This window comes from Pyrus communis, chromosome 16, assembly GCF_963583255.1.
Source record: "Pyrus communis chromosome 16, drPyrComm1.1, whole genome shotgun sequence".
Lineage (NCBI taxonomy): Eukaryota > Viridiplantae > Streptophyta > Magnoliopsida > Rosales > Rosaceae > Pyrus > Pyrus communis.
Genome location: NC_084818.1, coordinates 2293560 through 2310358, shown reverse-complemented (window position 1 = coordinate 2310358; position 16799 = coordinate 2293560). Strand labels below are relative to the sequence as shown.

General features: G+C 47.9%; 2 protein-coding genes across 2 annotated transcripts; both read left to right on the top strand.

Moving 5' to 3' along the window:
- Positions 1–11361: 11361 nt before the first annotated feature.
- Positions 11362–11868, top strand: LOC137721099 (cytochrome P450 89A2-like). Its single transcript, XM_068460214.1, has one exon. The coding sequence runs from the start codon at positions 11362–11364 to the stop codon at positions 11866–11868; it is 507 nt and encodes a 168-aa protein (XP_068316315.1).
- A 2299-nt stretch (positions 11869–14167) lies between these two features.
- Positions 14168–15946, top strand: LOC137720083 (cytochrome P450 89A2-like). The gene has a single exon (XM_068459093.1). The coding sequence runs from the start codon at positions 14280–14282 to the stop codon at positions 15840–15842; it is 1563 nt and encodes a 520-aa protein (XP_068315194.1). The 5' UTR covers positions 14168–14279; the 3' UTR covers positions 15843–15946.
- Positions 15947–16799: the final 853 nt, after the last annotated feature.

Below are 16799 nucleotides of genomic sequence, written 5' to 3'. Positions count from 1 at the left end.
TTGGTCGAGAATATGCCGGTGGCCCAGGCCCTGGCTAGTGGTCATTCTCTGGCGCTCAGCTCGGCTATTCTTGCCAACCTCTTTCGTTGCTTGGCCGAGACGACCATCAACAAGATTGACCCGCACCAGAATGGGCCCCTCTGGGTTTTCCAACTCTGGCTGCAGGTCTATTTCTCCACCCTTCGGCCTGAGGTCCCCGCCTTCCAGCGCTCGGCCGCCCTCGGCCCCCAACTTGCCTCTCGGCCGGCTCCTTCTCACCGGGCTGACGAGGTCCTCAAGCACTTTTTCAGCCTCGACGTCCTTTCGGACGACGAGTTCCTGGTGTGCCGGCGCCAGGAGTATCCTGCTTCAATCGGGCTCCCGACGGCAACTTGGGCCGCGGCCGAGGACGCGGGCCTTCGTCAGTCCTGGGGGTCAATCGTACTGGCTCGCGACCTTCCCCTTGGTTGCGATGCCCGCCGAGCCGGTTGGGAGGTCTACCAGCCCCACTTTGTCGCCCGACAGCTCGGCTACCTCCAAGGTTGCCCCGTACCCCTGATCGTCTCTCGTTCCCTCCTGAGCCGGGGACGTCTTTCCGGTTCTTCCGAGAGGGAGTGCCGGTCGATGGAGCAAGAGTTTCAGGATCGGTGCAAGAAGTTCCGTCTTCGGCCAACCGTTCCGGAATCCTTGGGCACCGACACATTTGGGGACTGGTGGGACGAGTACACTGGCGACTTCTTCGGTGCCTCGGCCGAAGACGTGGTGAGCAAAGTGTTTGGTGACCGGCCCAGACCAGCGCCCTCGACTCAACCTAAGGAGTCGGTCCAAGGTATATTGTTGACTAATTACTTTGCTACCTCAGAAACAGAGAAACTCACTTGTACTTGTTACTAATTACTTTGCTATTTCAGGGGGTCGCGGGTCGAAGACGGTCGAGGTGGTCGCCGCGGTGGCAAGGACAAAAAAGCTTGTGCCCAAGAAAAGGACCCTTGTCACCGAGCGGACGGTCCCTTCCAAACGCCCCCACCGAGCGACCGAGCCGGCGGAGGAGGCCCATCGTCCTTCTAAACGCGTCAAGAAATTTGCGAAGAAGGGCGACCGGGAAATTCATGTCGTCCCCAGTGACACTACTGGGACGCCTGCTCCCGCCGGCTCTCCTTCTGTGCCGGCTGTCCCGGCCGATCCAATCGTCGCACCTGCTCCAGCTTCGGAGCCGGTCGTGGCGCCTGAAATGGGGAAGTCGGCTACGCCTGCCGAAGCTCCCTCGACTCTAACGGTCGTTTTGGAGGTATAATTCTGCTCCTACTCCTGGTTGGTTAGGTTTCCGGTCGTAATGCTAAATGATCTCTTTTGTTCAGGATGTCGAGAGCGAGAGTGATGAAGTCCCGTTGGAACGCCGTCGTCGACCAGTCAACTCTCCTCCCGTCCATCCTCCTCCGGTCGTCGAGGCGACCGCTCGACCACGTCCTACTGCGGCGGATCGTGGCAAGAGACCTGTTACCGATCCTGAGGCCACGGCTGAAACGCCGATCCACCCGCAGGACGAAGACCCTCCCATTCCTCCGCAGGAAGTCTCTTCGGCCTTTGTAAGTCTTGCTTTTCCTTGTGTGAATTAATTTTTTTTTTTTTTTTTTTTATTTATTTATTTAAAAAAAAAACTATTAAATGTCAGGTGCCCGAACATTCATTTCACCGGCAATTTTATGCGCCGAGGGGCGTTGTTTACATTTCTTGGCCGCCATCGTGGCCATCAAATGTAGATGACCTCCATCGGCCGCGTGAATTGCGTAGCGGTCTGAGGCACTGGGCTCGGCCATTAAGTTCCCTGGGTTCGAGCAATGACCCAGAGGGCATGGCCGAAGTCTCTTCTCGGCAGGTCTAAAACACTTCCCTTGTTTTTTTATGCATTATATCACGTCTTTCTTTCCTTCACTAAGTTCTCTTTTTATGTGCAGCCGTCGTGGGAAGTTGAGCTTGACGCTCTTCTTCAGAGCACGACCGGTGAGGCCGGCTCCTCTACAGCTCCGGCCGAATCGGCGGGAGCCACGCCCGCCGAAGTCTTCGTGAAGCTGCACGAAGTCTTGTCTCTGACTGCCTCCCAAGCTCTCCGGTGCAAGGGCCTTGACTCTGTTGGAGAATGTCTCAATGACCTCGCCAGCGGTGGTCACCTGAGCCCGGAGGGCATCTCTTTCCTAACCGACCTCCTGGAGCGGACTCGGCAACACTTTCTTATCTTCGAGCGTGCCCTACAGGCCGAGGATGATTTGAAGGTGGCCAAGGTCGCGCATGAGGCTGGCCGAGTAGAGATGGAGGCTTTCAAGGCAAAGAAAGCAAAGCTGACTGAGTTTGATCGCCAGATCTCTGACCTCCAGCGTCAGATTTCGGACCTTCGACGCCAAAGGTCGGCTGCTGCTTCCGAGCTTGAGAAAGATTTTGAGGCTAACAAGGCTCGGCCGACGGCCTTCGCTGCCGGCGCACGGCGTATCCAGCAACTGCAGTGCAACAAAAAGACGCGGCAGGCTGAGATAATTTTGAGCGAGGCGAAGTGGCTGGAGCTGAAAGCTGCCCTTGAGACTTTCCTCCCCTCGACCCCTAGGAGTTTAAATCATTGTATTTGTTCTCTTGTAATGATTCTTTTTGTTATCAATACAATGGTTATTTTGCCATCAATACAATGGTCGTTTTGCTGTCAGTATAATGGACTTACTCTTGCATTTCCCATGTAATTGGGTAGTACTTCTTTAAAAACTTTCCATTAATCGGCAATTTGTGAACTGAACCCGTCCGATCTCGTAAATGATATGCCCCCTTGCCAAGGACTTTGTGAACGATGAATGGCCCTTCCCAATTTGGCGACCACTTACCAAACCTGGGGTCGTTGATTCCAACAGGCAACACAGTTTGCCACACCAATTCTCCTTCGCCGAACGTTTTTTGTCTTACACGCTGATTATATGCTCGTTCGGCAATTTTCTTTTGCGCAATCAACAAGTTACCTGCGTCGATTCGACTTTCTTTTAAGTCTTCCAACTCTTGTCGCATCGCTTGACTGTATTCAATACTGCACAAATCATTCTGCTCGATTACTCGCAACGAACTTATACTCAACTCGACCGGTAACATAGCATCGTGTCCATAAGTTAACGCGTAAGGAGTGGTTCCAGTGGCCGACCGGGGTGAAGTTCGGTATGCCCATAATGCTTCATTTAACTTTAAATGCCACAAACCAGGTTTCTCTTTTACCATTTTTTCAAGGATGCCGATCAACACTTTGTTGCTTGCCTCGGCCTGTCCGTTTGCCTGTGGGTAGTACGGCGTAGATTGCTCGAGTCGGATATTCAAACTTGCCGCGTATTCCCTAAACCTATCGGCCGTGAATATAGTGCCATTATCAGTTATGATTGTTTCTGGCACGCCGAATCTGGTCACAATATTCTCCTCTACGAAGTTGCATACCTCTTTAGCAGTTAATTCGGCGTATGACCTTGCCTCGACCCACTTAGTGAAATAGTCGGTTGCTACAATTATCCATGCGTGCTTCGCTGCCCCCGATGACGGCGTGATTTTGCCAATTACATCCATTGCCCAACCCCTGAACGGCCATGGTTTAGTAACCGAGTGTAGCAATTCGGCCGGGGCTCTTTGCACGGGTCCATGAATTTGGCATGATACGCATCTCCGTGCATATTCGATGCAATCCTTTAATATATTGGGCCAAAAATAACCGTGTCGTCGGAGCAACCAGCGCATCTTTCGTCCAGATTGGTGTGCTCCGCAAATTCCTTCATGTACCTCGACCATTACTTGGGCAGCCTCGTGTGGGCCGAGGCACAATAGTAGTAAACCATCCTCGCCCTTGCGATATAATTCATTTTGATACGACACATAATTCGTGGCGAGCACCTTCGTTCTTCGGTCGTGTTTCCCATTGGGGTTATCGAGGTACCGTAACATCGTCTTTCTCCAATCATCTGGTTCTACTTCGACGGCACATACTTCTATGGGATCTCCTCGTTCTAGTAGGGATGGGAGCGACATTACCCTTGTACGTATTACGTGCGCGCGTTGGAGAGTTTGCTGATTGATCAAGGCGGGGTACGATCGTTGACCCGTGGTCGCAATTCCCACAATTCGACCTAGTTTGCCCCCCATGAGTTGTGCTCCGGAGGCGATCTGGGCGAGTTCGTCGGCGTCAGTATTGTGAATACGTGAAATGTGTTCAAATGTGATTCGTTCGAACGACTCGGCCAGGTAGGTGGCGACCATGTGATAGGGAGCTAAAGTACAACTCATGCAGCGGAACACGCCGTTCAGCTGGTTAATCACAAGTTCGGAATCACCAAGGACGAGAACGCGGGGGGCCCGCAGATCGTGTAAAACATGGAGGCCGATAATGAGGGCTTCATACTCGGCCTGATTATTGGTGCAGCTGAAATTTAACTTGAGAGAAAAATACCATCGGCAGTGGTCCGGCGACTGAATTGCGATACCGACACCGGCCGAGGTCGAAGTACTGGAACCATCAAAATGCATAGTCCAATGGTTATCGCGTGTGGTGACGAAACCGATGTCGACGTCACCCCCCTCAAAACCATAAGGGGATGGGTGTTGTGCCAGGAAGTCGGCGAGGGCTTGCCCCTTGACGGCCTTTTGTGGTACATACTGAAGGCTGAACTCGGATAAGGCGAGTGTCCATTTCCCGATTCGGCCTTTGACCATAGGCCGAGTCAGCATGTAACGAATTACGTCGGTTTGGGCGATGACCTGCGTAACTGTGGGGAGCATGTAATGCCGAAGTTTGGATGCGGCAAAAAACAGCGCTAAGCAAAGTTTTTCGACAGGTGCATAGTTAATCTCTGGGGAATTCAGGTTTCGGCTAAGGTAAAAGATGGCTTGTTCACGCCCGACATTATTATCTTGCGCGAGGAGGCAACCAATGGATTCGTCGGCTGCCGAAATGTATAACTTAAGGGGTTTGTTGCGACAAGGTGGAACGAGCACTGGTGGAGTGGAAAGGGCCACCTTGATCTGCGTAAACGCAGTTTGATGCTCTTCGCGCCATTCAAATCGGTCGGTCTCCTTCAGTTTAAGGAGCGTAGAGAATGCTTTCATTTTACCGGCCGAATTGGCGATGAAACGCCGGAGGAAATTTATCTGCCCGAGTAACGACTGGAGCTGTTTCTTTGTCGTCGGAGGTGGGGCGCTAATGATGGCGCGGGCTTTATTTTCATCGACCTCGATGCCACGATGGTGTACCAAAAATCCTAGGAAATTACCGGCCGAAACACCGAAAGCACACTTGGCCGGGTTCATCTTGAGGTTGTTTTTGCGCATGCGAAGGAACGCTTGCCTTAGGTCGTCCAGGTGTGTTTGACGACGTTTGGATTTTACGACCACATCATCGATATAAACTTCGACGATTGTACCGATTAAGTCGTGGAAGATCATATTCATGGCTCGTTGGTATGTGGCGCCGGCATTCTTGAGGCCGAAAGGCATGACTACCCATTCGTAAGTACCAAGTGCCCCCGGGCAACGGAAAGCCGTCTTGTGGACGTCAGCTTCGGCGATGAAAATCTGGTTGTAACCCGCATGACCGTCCATAAAAGATAGCAGTTCATGATTAGCTGCGGCATCAATTAATAAATCTGAAATCGGCATCGTATATTCATCCTTGGGAGTAGCCAGATTTAGATTACGGAAATCGATGCAAATGCGAAGGGCACCATTTTTCTTTAACACGGGGACGATATTGGCCAACCATTCGACATACCGAGCGGTCCTAATAAACCCGGCTTTCAGAAGCCGAACTAATTCTTCCTTAATGCCGAGTTGTACTTCGTTTGAAAATCGGCGAGGAGGTTGTCGAAAAGGCGTACACCCCTCCTTGATGCGTAGCTCATGTTCTACAAGGTTTCGGTCGAGGCCAGGCATTTCATGATAACTCCACGCAAAGCAATCTTTAAACTCGTGGAGTAGCTTACGGAGTTCGACCTTCATGGACGGTGGGAGTAACGCACTAATAAATAATGTTCGAGGATCCTCGGCCGTGCCTACGTTAACTTCCTCTAACGGGTCCTTGACTTGAGGTCGATGGTCTTCGAGTTCGGCCGGCGCAGCCTGAACTTTATCGAACGATAGAACGGGGCCGTTATCTACTTCGGCCAGAAATTCGATCAAATTGATGCCAGAATGTGGTTGCTTGGTAATGGCGTACCAATGGGCCAGCAGACGTTCCATTGTAGATGAAACCGCGGCCTGACGCCGTTCTTGCGTGGTGTGCTCAATCATCGGCATTGATGACCAAGTTCGCCAAGCCAAGTCTCGCCGAATCCTGTTGGACAGTCTCGGCGCCGACCTCAATCACTTTTTGTACCGAAATTCTCGTCGGCCGTCCATCCTCGTTAAGGCCTTGGAGGGTGATGTAGCCGACGTGATCATCATAATAGCGAGCCTGAATCATGTTGGTTTCAAATGGTTGGTTATCGGCTGGGTGAACTACGACCGATTTGCCATCCCAAAAGATGAGGACTTGGTATAATGATGAAGGAATGCAGCTGGTTTGGTGGATCCAGTCGCGGCCAAGTAATGCGTTATAATCCGTCTTGGAATCAATGACAAAGAATGCCGTCATGTGTTGACGACCGGCAATGCTAACTTCCAACGGGAGCACCCCTTTGGTCTGAGATTTGTCACCAACAAAGCTGCTCATAGTGATCCCTGACGGAATGAGTTCATTATCAGAACGGCGTAAAGCCTTCATGACGGATATTGGCATAATGTTGACTGTGGCTCCACAGTCGACAAATACTTTAGAAATGGGAAATCCTTCGATGTGAGCCGTGACATACAACGGCTTTAGGTGTTGGAGATCAACCGAGGAGGAGCGGGGAAATAGCTCGGCCAAAGCTGCTTTGAGGTTATCTCCACTCTGGTTTTCTCGATCGTCATCATTTGCGACGAAGTCTACTTGTGTGGCTTCCTCGGCAACCACATCCCCGTCCAAGAAGCTTGACTGGTGGGTACTCGGTTGGAATTCAGCTGGTAGAACGTGTACCATACTAATCTCCATATGTTCGAGGACCGAGGGGCCCATGGGGTCATGGTCGTCGTCTTCCGGAGAACTATCCTCTGTAGCAGTCGTCGGAAAATCCTCGATCAAACTTTTGAGTTCCTCGGTAAGAGCCGGTATCCGAGACGTGGGAACCAAATCGAGTGCGGGTGAGCCATTTCCTTCTGCGATGTGGACTGCCGAAGATTTTCGTTGGTCCTTTGTTACACGGGCTCGTTCTTCATATGCAATACGGGCGTTCCTTGTGTCTAAATAGGTATCCAATCGTGCTATCCGTTTTTCCTCGTCGGCCGTGAGGCCGAAGAGCGATACAGCCGAGAAGACTTCGAAATGATAGCGTAAATGCTGAAGGTCTTCGAGCGAAAAAGGTAATTCGGCGGCGTCGATATCTGTATAAGGATCGACCTCAAAACCAAGGACCCGAGCCTCCCGGATATGTTGAAACCTAGCTTTAATGGCTGGATCAGAAGTTTTCTGGATAATTTGCTCGGCATCAGGGCAAGTTAGCGCCAAGTCGAGGGCTTCCTGACATGCCTTGGGGAGTCCGTACAAGTCATTTGCGGAGTATTTCTTATGAAATTCTCGCATGTATTCCATGGATGCACCGAGGAACGGAGGGTGTAAGTTGCGCCGTATTTTGATAAGCGGCTCGCGCGGTGGTAACGGAGAAAGTTTCCTTTCGGCCTCTTGCGTAAAGTACTCTAGACGAGCTCTCGTTTCCCCAGGCCGGAGAAGGATCTTAATACGTTTCTCAGCCTCCTCAATGGTGGTTTCGAAATTAGCCTCCGCTACTTTCTTCCCTTCGGCTAACTCGGTCATGATAGTCGGGGTTGGCCGTTCGCTACTATCTTCCACGGCCTGTTTTGGTTGCCATTGATTGGCCGGGCTGGCCTGCGCTCCTCGTCGCCGAGCCATGCAATCTATCCGTTGACGACGACGTTTTTGGGATTTGGACAGTGCCGTATACAAACCAGTCGGAGAATTGTAACTGTACCAGCGTTGATCCGATGTCCTTGGTGGTTTAAAAGTTTTGCGATCGGCTGGTGAGGCCGAACTATTAGCATTGCGCGAGTAATAATCCTCATTGTAGAAAGGTGCGTCGAAATCCAGATGCCGCCTGACCGAGGTCTGGTCTTTCGGCCGTACTTGTGGGCCGAGTCGATCAAACACTTGATGTCGTGGACTTAACCCTGTCGACGATGTTGTAGGGGCCGCAGGTGGTGTTGAAGATGTCTTCCTTCCAGGCTCCACTGGTGTTTTACAATGGTCACATAACACCTTTGATCCATGAGCCTCGTCGGAACTTGACCTTGCCATAGGCTCATCGGCGGGTGGCCCCGAATGTTCCGCTGGTGGTGCATTCGAAAAGATATCGAGCTGTAGTCTTGTGCGACCATTCCGTTTATGGACATGTTGCACCGGTACGTATTCGGCCTTCCCTTTGTTTTTAGGAAGGTGAGCATCCACCATACCAATCGTCGTTGAAGGGAAAGGATTAACATCGACCGCCATCTTTTCCGGAAATTTCAACTTTCCTTTTTCGATCCAGCTTTGAATTGTGTCCCGGAAAACAACACAATTATTGGTTGCATGCTTATTAGAATTATGATACTTGCAGTATATCTTTCCTTTTAATTCATCGGCCTTAGGGATAGTATGTCCTGGCCGAAGCTTGATGATCTTTGCTGCTAATAACTGATCGAAAATTGCATCAGCTTTAGTGATATCAAAAGTGTATACTTTTGATGACTTGCCCGTTTCCTCGGCGGTCAAACGGGTTTTGGCGTCTTTGGTATTTACTTGCGCCAAAGCCTTGCAAACATAAGGTTTGTCTATTATTATCTCGGCCGCGTCCACACTAACATACTGAGGGTCTTCACTTTCGGCCGATGCATAGCTCACCGTGGGGTTCTTATACAACGTCCCCCGGGATGGTGACTTCGATATCTTTTCTTCTCGGAGCAGATAATCATATTGTTCGACATGTTGAGCAAGTTCGTACATATCCCGAATATTTGCCCCCAGAAACTTCTTTTTGTACTCCACGTCTAATCCGTTAAGGGCGATCCTGACGAACTCCACTTCGGGGAGTGGTACTCGGCACCAATTCCTGGCCGACTTAAACCTTGTTAAGTACTCCATTGGAGACTCGTCGGATGCTTGAGCCATCCTGGCCAAGGATGATACGGATATCTCCATCCCTGGCCGATAGAATTGTTCATGGAATTTTTCGACCAACTCTTCCCAACTCTGCACAGAATTGGGTGGAAGATTAATGTACCAGGCAAAAGCTGAACCTGTCAGTGAAAAATTAAACAAACGTAGTTTGTAGAAGTCGCTATTGACGTCTCCACACTGCGCTGTGAACCGAGCCACATGTTCTAATGAGGATAAAGACGACTCCCCGGCAAAGAGGCTGAAATCAGGGATCTTAAATCCTCGTGGGTATTCAAACCTTTCTACATAAGCCGGGTATGGATGAATGAATTTCGGAAACTTCGGCCCTTTCTTCAGGGCCGAATCAATCATTCTCTGGACTTCGGTCATGTTTACGGAAGCGGCTTCTTCTCCCTGGCTTGGTCCCTCGGATCTATTTCCTGGTCCACCTCTTCTTTCTAAGGTGATTGGTTGCGGTCGGGTGGGCCCTCTCTCGGCTGGTATTGGCACATTCGTCGAAAGCTGCCGAGGTGGGCCGACCTGGCCATCTTCGAAAGCTTTACTAACCAATAGTTCGAGCATTCTGGTCTGTGTATCGCTGTTACTACGTATTGCTTCTAGCAAATCATTCATCTTCTGACCGATCGACTGCTCGACCTGACGATATTGTTCCTCCAGTCGTCGCCGAAGGAATGTCCTAGTTGGTGGATCGGAACCTTCTCCACCATCGTCGTCACAATCTTCCAAAATCCCTTCCATGAACATTCCAGCCGTTTGATTCGGGACTGCTGGGTTGTGAGGTTGCCCGCCGAGACAGATTTCATTCTCTCGGCGTATTACACTTGTGGCCTCGGGCGGCGCAACTGTGATCGGATTTTTTGTAGAGTGCAAATCCTGCCCAAGGCCTTGCACTGGCAAGTCAGTCGTTGACTTTCCCATGGTTGTTTTCTGCTTCGTGGACCGTGTCTCAATGGTCATGAACTCCGAAGGTTTAGCACAAATGTCCCACTGGGCGTGTCAAAATGTTGACCCTAAAAATTACAAAACCTACGTGGCGCGCAGGCCGAGTAACTAATAAGCTAACTACGTCCTTCGGTTGAATGCGGGGCGTGCCAACTCGTCGGCCGAGCCTGGCCGAGGAGTAAAATTTGTTGATGTAGCTTTGAGCGCGTTGCTGACTTCTTTAACTTGCGATTGCGACCGAGGAAGGAACACTCTCGGTCTCTGGGTTCTACAGCCTGAAGACAAGGCTGCTAATTCTGCGGAGTTCACAAATCGTCCGAGCCCGATTCGGTCACTGTGATTATATTCGTGAGAGTATAAGCACGTCGAATCGAGACCAAGGTGTATGGGCACAGGTACTCGAACGTGATATATGTCTTGATGGTAAACGTAGTTCGGCCGTCGGAATGCCGAACCCTGAAACTCACCTGTGAGTATCCAATCATAAAACCACTCGGCGACCAGTACGCCGAGCAATGTGATTCGTAACACCTAACTATGCCGAGAAAGCTTAGCAAGGTGACCTCTGCCAACAAAGGTTCGAAAACCTTTCTCGACCGAGACTTGGATAGATAATCGATCGACCTCGACGCAGTGCTGTTTATCCAAACTGAAGATGCTTCTCGGTCGGCTGATTCTGCGGCAGCAGTGCTGTTTATCCAAACTGAAGGTGCTCGCCGGGCGCTTCCACAGTGCTGTTTATCCAAACTGAAGGTGTGTCGGCAGAAAAAGAAAAGGAAAAATCTCAAGATGTTGAGAGGTTTTGCGCAGGGCAATTGTATGCTGAGTTGAAGGTCCTCTCCGTTTTCATGATTTCTTGTATTTATAGTGCCCCATTCCTTGAAACCGACTCCGATTTGGATTGGGAGTCCTTGTCCCACTTCGCCTCTTCCTCGAACAAACCTACTCCCACTGGGATTCTGAATTTTCCTTCTTTTCGGGACTTCATTCCTTGCTGGTCGAGAATCCTAGTTGCACCAGGACTTCCTCGACCTTTCTATTTATCTGGACAATTTAGGATTTGGCTGACCCTGCCAGCTGGCCCGGGCCTTATTATTCGGCCCATATTACTTGTCATCACCTTGGGCCGAGCGCATCCTGCTGCTCGGCCCAGCAATAATATTTTAGGCCCAAACAAGATTAAAGGGGTGATGGGAGAAACGGAGGATGAGGTGCGGGAGGAGGTCCTGCACAAGCTGCCGTATCTGAAAGCCGTGATCTTGGAGGGGCTGAGGCGCCACCCGCCGGTGCACTTTTTGGTGCCGCACGCGGTGACGCATGACGTGGTTTTGGGCGGACACGTGGTGCCCAAGAACGGGAGTGTTAATTTCATGGTGGCGGATGTAGGGTGGGACCCGCAAGTGTGGGAGGATCCCATGGCGTTCAAGCCGGAGAGGTTCTTGGGCAGCGGTGGAGGAGAGGAAGGGTTCGATTTGACGGGGAGCAGGGAGATTAAGATGATGCCGTTTGGGGCAGGGAGGAGGATCTGTCCTGGGTCGGGATTGGTGGTGCTTCATCTGGAGTACTTTTTGGCGAATTTGGTGTGGAAATTTGAGTGGAGAGCTGTGGAGGGAGATGACGTGGACTTGTCAGAGAAGCAGGAGTTCACCATGGTGATGAAGAATCCATTGCAAGCCCACATAATCCCTCGAATTTAATACGTGTGAGAATTATGTACTAATTTTTTGACGTATGTTCAACCGTTAAATCTATTAATATATGATTATGTAATTTCGAAAATATGGATTTTTAGTTTACTAGTGTGATTCAAGACAGATTTTATTACTTCAATATTTAGTAAGTGATTTGAGAGTGATCTGTATTTGTTACTTTTTAGCTTATAACTTTCAAATCTTAGAAGACATCTTCTGTATTTAGAGATTGCCCAGGAGCAAGGAGCATTTGAGAATCGATGGGAATGACTACATAGGTACAACCCTCCTTTAATCTAGGCGTCACAACTTGGCTGATGACCAATTCGAAATCCAAGTTACTGTGGTCTGAACAAATTCGGTGGAGTAGTGTTTTTGTTTTTACCTTCTAATGTATCGAAGTAGAAGAATAAACAACTCTTTGAAGACAACTTCTTTCCGACAAAGGTGTCCATGTACCATTTCCTTTCATTGCTTAATTTGTTAGACTATGCTTCGTCCCCAAAATTCGTCATCTAAAGTAATCTCAAGTTTTCAACTTCATGTTTTGAGCCCCAGAGATAGGGTTAAGCTACAACGATCTCGATCTAATTTCTTTGACAAGTTGAATTTGTTGGTGGGGCGCTGAGATGTGGTGAATATGTGACATTACGCAAAATTGGGGATGCAAGCCATAAGGCTGGTCAGATACATATATGCTAATAGTATTAGCACCCAAATTTTTGGTGCAACAGTTCCATTTTTGTAGATGGAAAGTCTGACCAGCGTATTTATAATTTGATCTTTTGTAGGGTGGTGGTTCCGACACCTAACAAATTGTGATCAAAGGCCCCTTAGTGAGAATTATTACAAGATTCGGAAGTATCTCTACTCACAATTTTATTTGCTTTAAGTAGAGAGACATAATATCTAACGCCTTTAGGTGAACTATCATTTGACACGGTGTTAATTTCCAATGATTTTAGGGAACATGGCAAAGTTTAATTTAAATGTAAAACTTAGTTTCTGTTGAAAATGTCATTCTGTTCTTGCGTGATGGAAATCTTTTTCAGGAATAAGGAAACAAAGCATGTTTGATGGGTTAGACACCCAATTGTCATGTTGTCCTCTTATACCAAGTCCGACGCCTGTTAAATTCAAATAGCACCAGGACACTGATGCGGATGAGGTTTTTAAGGGAAAGGATTTTTATTTTTATTTTTAAATGGGGATTAGTTGTAAAGCCTACATTATATCAAACTTTAACAATCCGAACTATTTATTTTTCAAGTTGCACCTTTTAGATCATCCTTGCAAAATATTAGCTAAATCGAAAATGTTTTGACATCTAATTGAGTTCAAATAAACTGACGAACACTTTTGTCTATAAGAAACAATGAAATTTCAATGTGATAATTAAATAGGCAAGTGATTTCGGATTGAATTGAATTTTGCAACAATAATGCATGAATCAAGACATACAAAATAAACGGCACGTATCGTTGAAGTTCAATGTAGAGTGGATCCCACAACTAATCCTTATTTCTTGAAAAAAAAAATGATGATCCATCCCTTAAAGGACATGTACCTACGAAAACAAAACATCACAAGCGAATCACAGTTAGACATTTCAACTTTTTCACGTGACAATATGCAGTTGAATTTGGATAATGCCGCAAACCTGGCAAGTAAATTACACAATGCCATGCATTTTAGCTTCTTAACGGAGGATAATGTTAGGGAGATTAAATTGGAAAACAAAATTTGTAAACTAAATGATGTGTCATCAATATAAATAAGTACATTTATCAACGTTTAAGTAATACACTAATTAACAATTTCTAAGCCTTTGTTTTCAAAAATTTATTTGACAAATTTAATCTCTATCACATTACTTTTTAACAAGACAATATGTGATGGCCCCGACCCATGACTACATTTCAACGTCAATGTCAATGTTCGTCAGCAAATACATCACTCCAAAATTTCTGAAAAATCAAAGATATTTTTCTTGCTCCACAAGGTCGGAAAGGGACTCCTGATCCTTTTACCTGAGCTAATTGAGTTTAAAATTTAGAGAAGTATTAAAATTGAGTTTAAAATCAAAGTAAGCTATTTCAAAGATTTCATTCTATACTTTTCATAAGTGTATTTTTTTTTCTCAATATAAAAAATTTAGAGTATAGAATGAAATTTTTGAAGTGTTAATAACAATTTCTAAAATCTAAACATTTAAAATTTGATCTGACAATTAAAGTTACTACAATTTGATTAAAGTTTAAGAGTTCAAATATTTTGCTCAGTCGGCGGAATGGATTGGGAGAGAATCCCTTTCCCACGAGGACCACCACGCATTATCCATCTATAAAAATACGAAAAATAATAATTTATTAAGCAAATGCATTTGCCCTTCGTCTGATTGCCGCCGATTCATCACCATGGAAACCTGGTTCCTTATCCTGGTCGCCCTCTGCGTCTCCTTCCTCCTCAAAGCCCTTCTTTCTCTATTCCTACCCACTTCCATCTCCAAACCCAAGCCCCCTCCCGGGCCCCGCTACATCCCCATCATCGGAACTTTGTTATTCCTCCTGAAATCCTTCTCGGAGCTGGAGCCTATCATCCGCAAACTACAGGCCAAACACGGGCCCATCATCTCCCTCCGCTTTGGCTCCCGCTCCGCCGTCTTCATCGGCGACCGCTCCCTCGCCCACCAAGCCTTAATCCAGAACGGCGCCGTGTTCGCCGACCGCCCCCAGGCCTTGGCCACCAACGAGTACGTCAGCAGCAAACAGCACAACATCAGCTCCGCCGGATACGGCCCCACTTGGCGCCTCCTCCGCCGCAACCTCACCTCGGAAATCCTCCACCCTTCCCGCGTCAAATCCTATGGCAACGCCCGCAAATGGGTTCTCGACATCCTCGTCAACCGCCTCAAAACCGAGTCTCAATCCCAGTCCGAATGCGGCGGCGGCGGCGGTGTCAGGGTGGTCGACCACTTCCAATACGCCATGTTCTGCCTCCTGGTTCTGATGTGCTTCGGCGACAAATTGAACGAAGAGCAAATCAAAGAAATCGAGCGCGTTCAGCGCCAACAACTTTTGAGTTTCGGGCGGTTCAATATCCTCAATTTCAAGCCGAAATTGACCAAGATTATCTTAAAAAATCGGTGGCGGCAATTCTTCAAAATCCTCGAGGAACAACGAGAAGTGCTCGTCCCTCTGATTCGAGCACGACAAAACAGGGCAAAACAGGACAGCAAAAACGACAACAAAGACGATGAATTTGTGTTGTCGTATACAGATACGCTGCTGGACCTGAAGCTTCCCGACGGCAACGAAAAGCGGAAGCTTTCGGAGGGAGAAATGGTCAGCCTCTGCTCAGAGTTTCTGAACGCCGGAACCGACACGACTTCCACCGCACTGCAGTGGATCATGGCCAACGTAGTCAAGTACCCACAAGTTCAGGATAAGCTGTTTGCGGAGATTAAAGGGGTTATGGGAGAAACGGAAGAAGAAGTGCGGGAGGAGGTCCTGCATAAGCTGCCGTATCTGAAAGCTGTGATCTTGGAGGGGCTGAGGCGCCACCCGCCGGGGCACTTTGTGCTGCCGCACGCGGTGACGCATGACGTGGTTTTGGGGGGACACGTGGTGCCCAAGAAGGGGAGTGTTAATTTCATGGTGGCGGATATTGGCTGGGACCCGCAAGTGTGGGAGGACCCCATGGCGTTCAAGCCGGAGAGGTTCTTGGGCAGCGTCGGAGAAGAAGAAGGGTTCGATTTGACAGGGAGCAAGGAGATTAAGATGATGCCGTTTGGGGCAGGGAGGAGGTCGTGTCCTGGGTCGGGATTGGCGGTGCTTCACCTGGAGTACTTTGTGGCGAATTTGGTGTGGAAATTCGAGTGGAGAGCTGTGGACGGAGATGACGTGGACCTGTCTGAGAAGCAGGAGTTTACTATGGTGATGAAGAATCCATTGCAAGCCAACTTAATCCCAAGAAGTTAATATGTGCGAGAATTTTGTACTAATTCTTCGACGCATGTTTAGCCGTTAAACTCATCAATGTATGTTCTTCATTGATTATGTAATCTCGAAAATTTGGGTTTTTAGCTCGTTCATGTGATCCAAACAGAGATTTTATAACTGTATTTACCAAGAAGAATCTTCGCCGTATCCTCTTTACGAGAATCCTGAGATTTTTCAATTATATCTATTCATTATAAATTGTGCGGTTAAAAATTATTATAAATTTTTTAATTTAAAATTGAATATAAATAGTATCTGATAAAAATTGATCACACAATATACGATAAATAGATATAATTAAAGGCTTTTCAGGATCTTCACAAAGAGGATCCATTGAGAATCCTCACAAAAAAAGATTCGGCGAGTATCCTCTCTCCTGAATTTAGTGAGTGACTTGGGTACAAGTCTCATTTAATTTGGTGTTACAGATTAGCCGATGGTTAATTTGAAATCCAAGTTATTGGGGTCCGAATAAATTTGGTGGAGTAGTGTTTTTGTTTTCAAACTGTTCATATATATGGAAATGGAGGAATAAACAACTCTTTGAAGCCAACTTCACAAGCGCAATCTCCCAAAACTATTGTTGTTAAGGCTGCAGAGGAATGGTACGACGCCTCTCATTGTGTGTGCTCTAATGTTCCTAGGATGCAAGTGTCTTTGGCTTGGGATCCACCCACTCCACTGCAAGGAGGGTGAAGCTTAATGTCGACGGTTCTCGGATCAATGCTACTAAAAGTATAGGTAGATGAGGAGTGTTTTAAGGTAACATTGGTGATTGGCTTGGAAGGTTTTTTGTCAACTTGGGCAAAGGGCAGGTGGTCGATTCTGATATTTGGGGGCTAGATTTTGGACTAAAACTTCCAGTTGACAAAGAGTATATAAAGATTGTGTGGAGATGGATTCGGTTTTAGTGGTTAATTACAACCGATACTAATT

Bases quoted from the DNA above. Each gene is read 5' to 3' on its own strand.
- LOC137721099 (XM_068460214.1), top strand. From the start codon at position 11,362: ATGGGAGAAACGGAGGATGAGGTGCGGGAGGAGGTCCTGCACAAGCTG.
- LOC137720083 (XM_068459093.1), top strand. From the start codon at position 14,280: ATGGAAACCTGGTTCCTTATCCTGGTCGCCCTCTGCGTCTCCTTCCTC.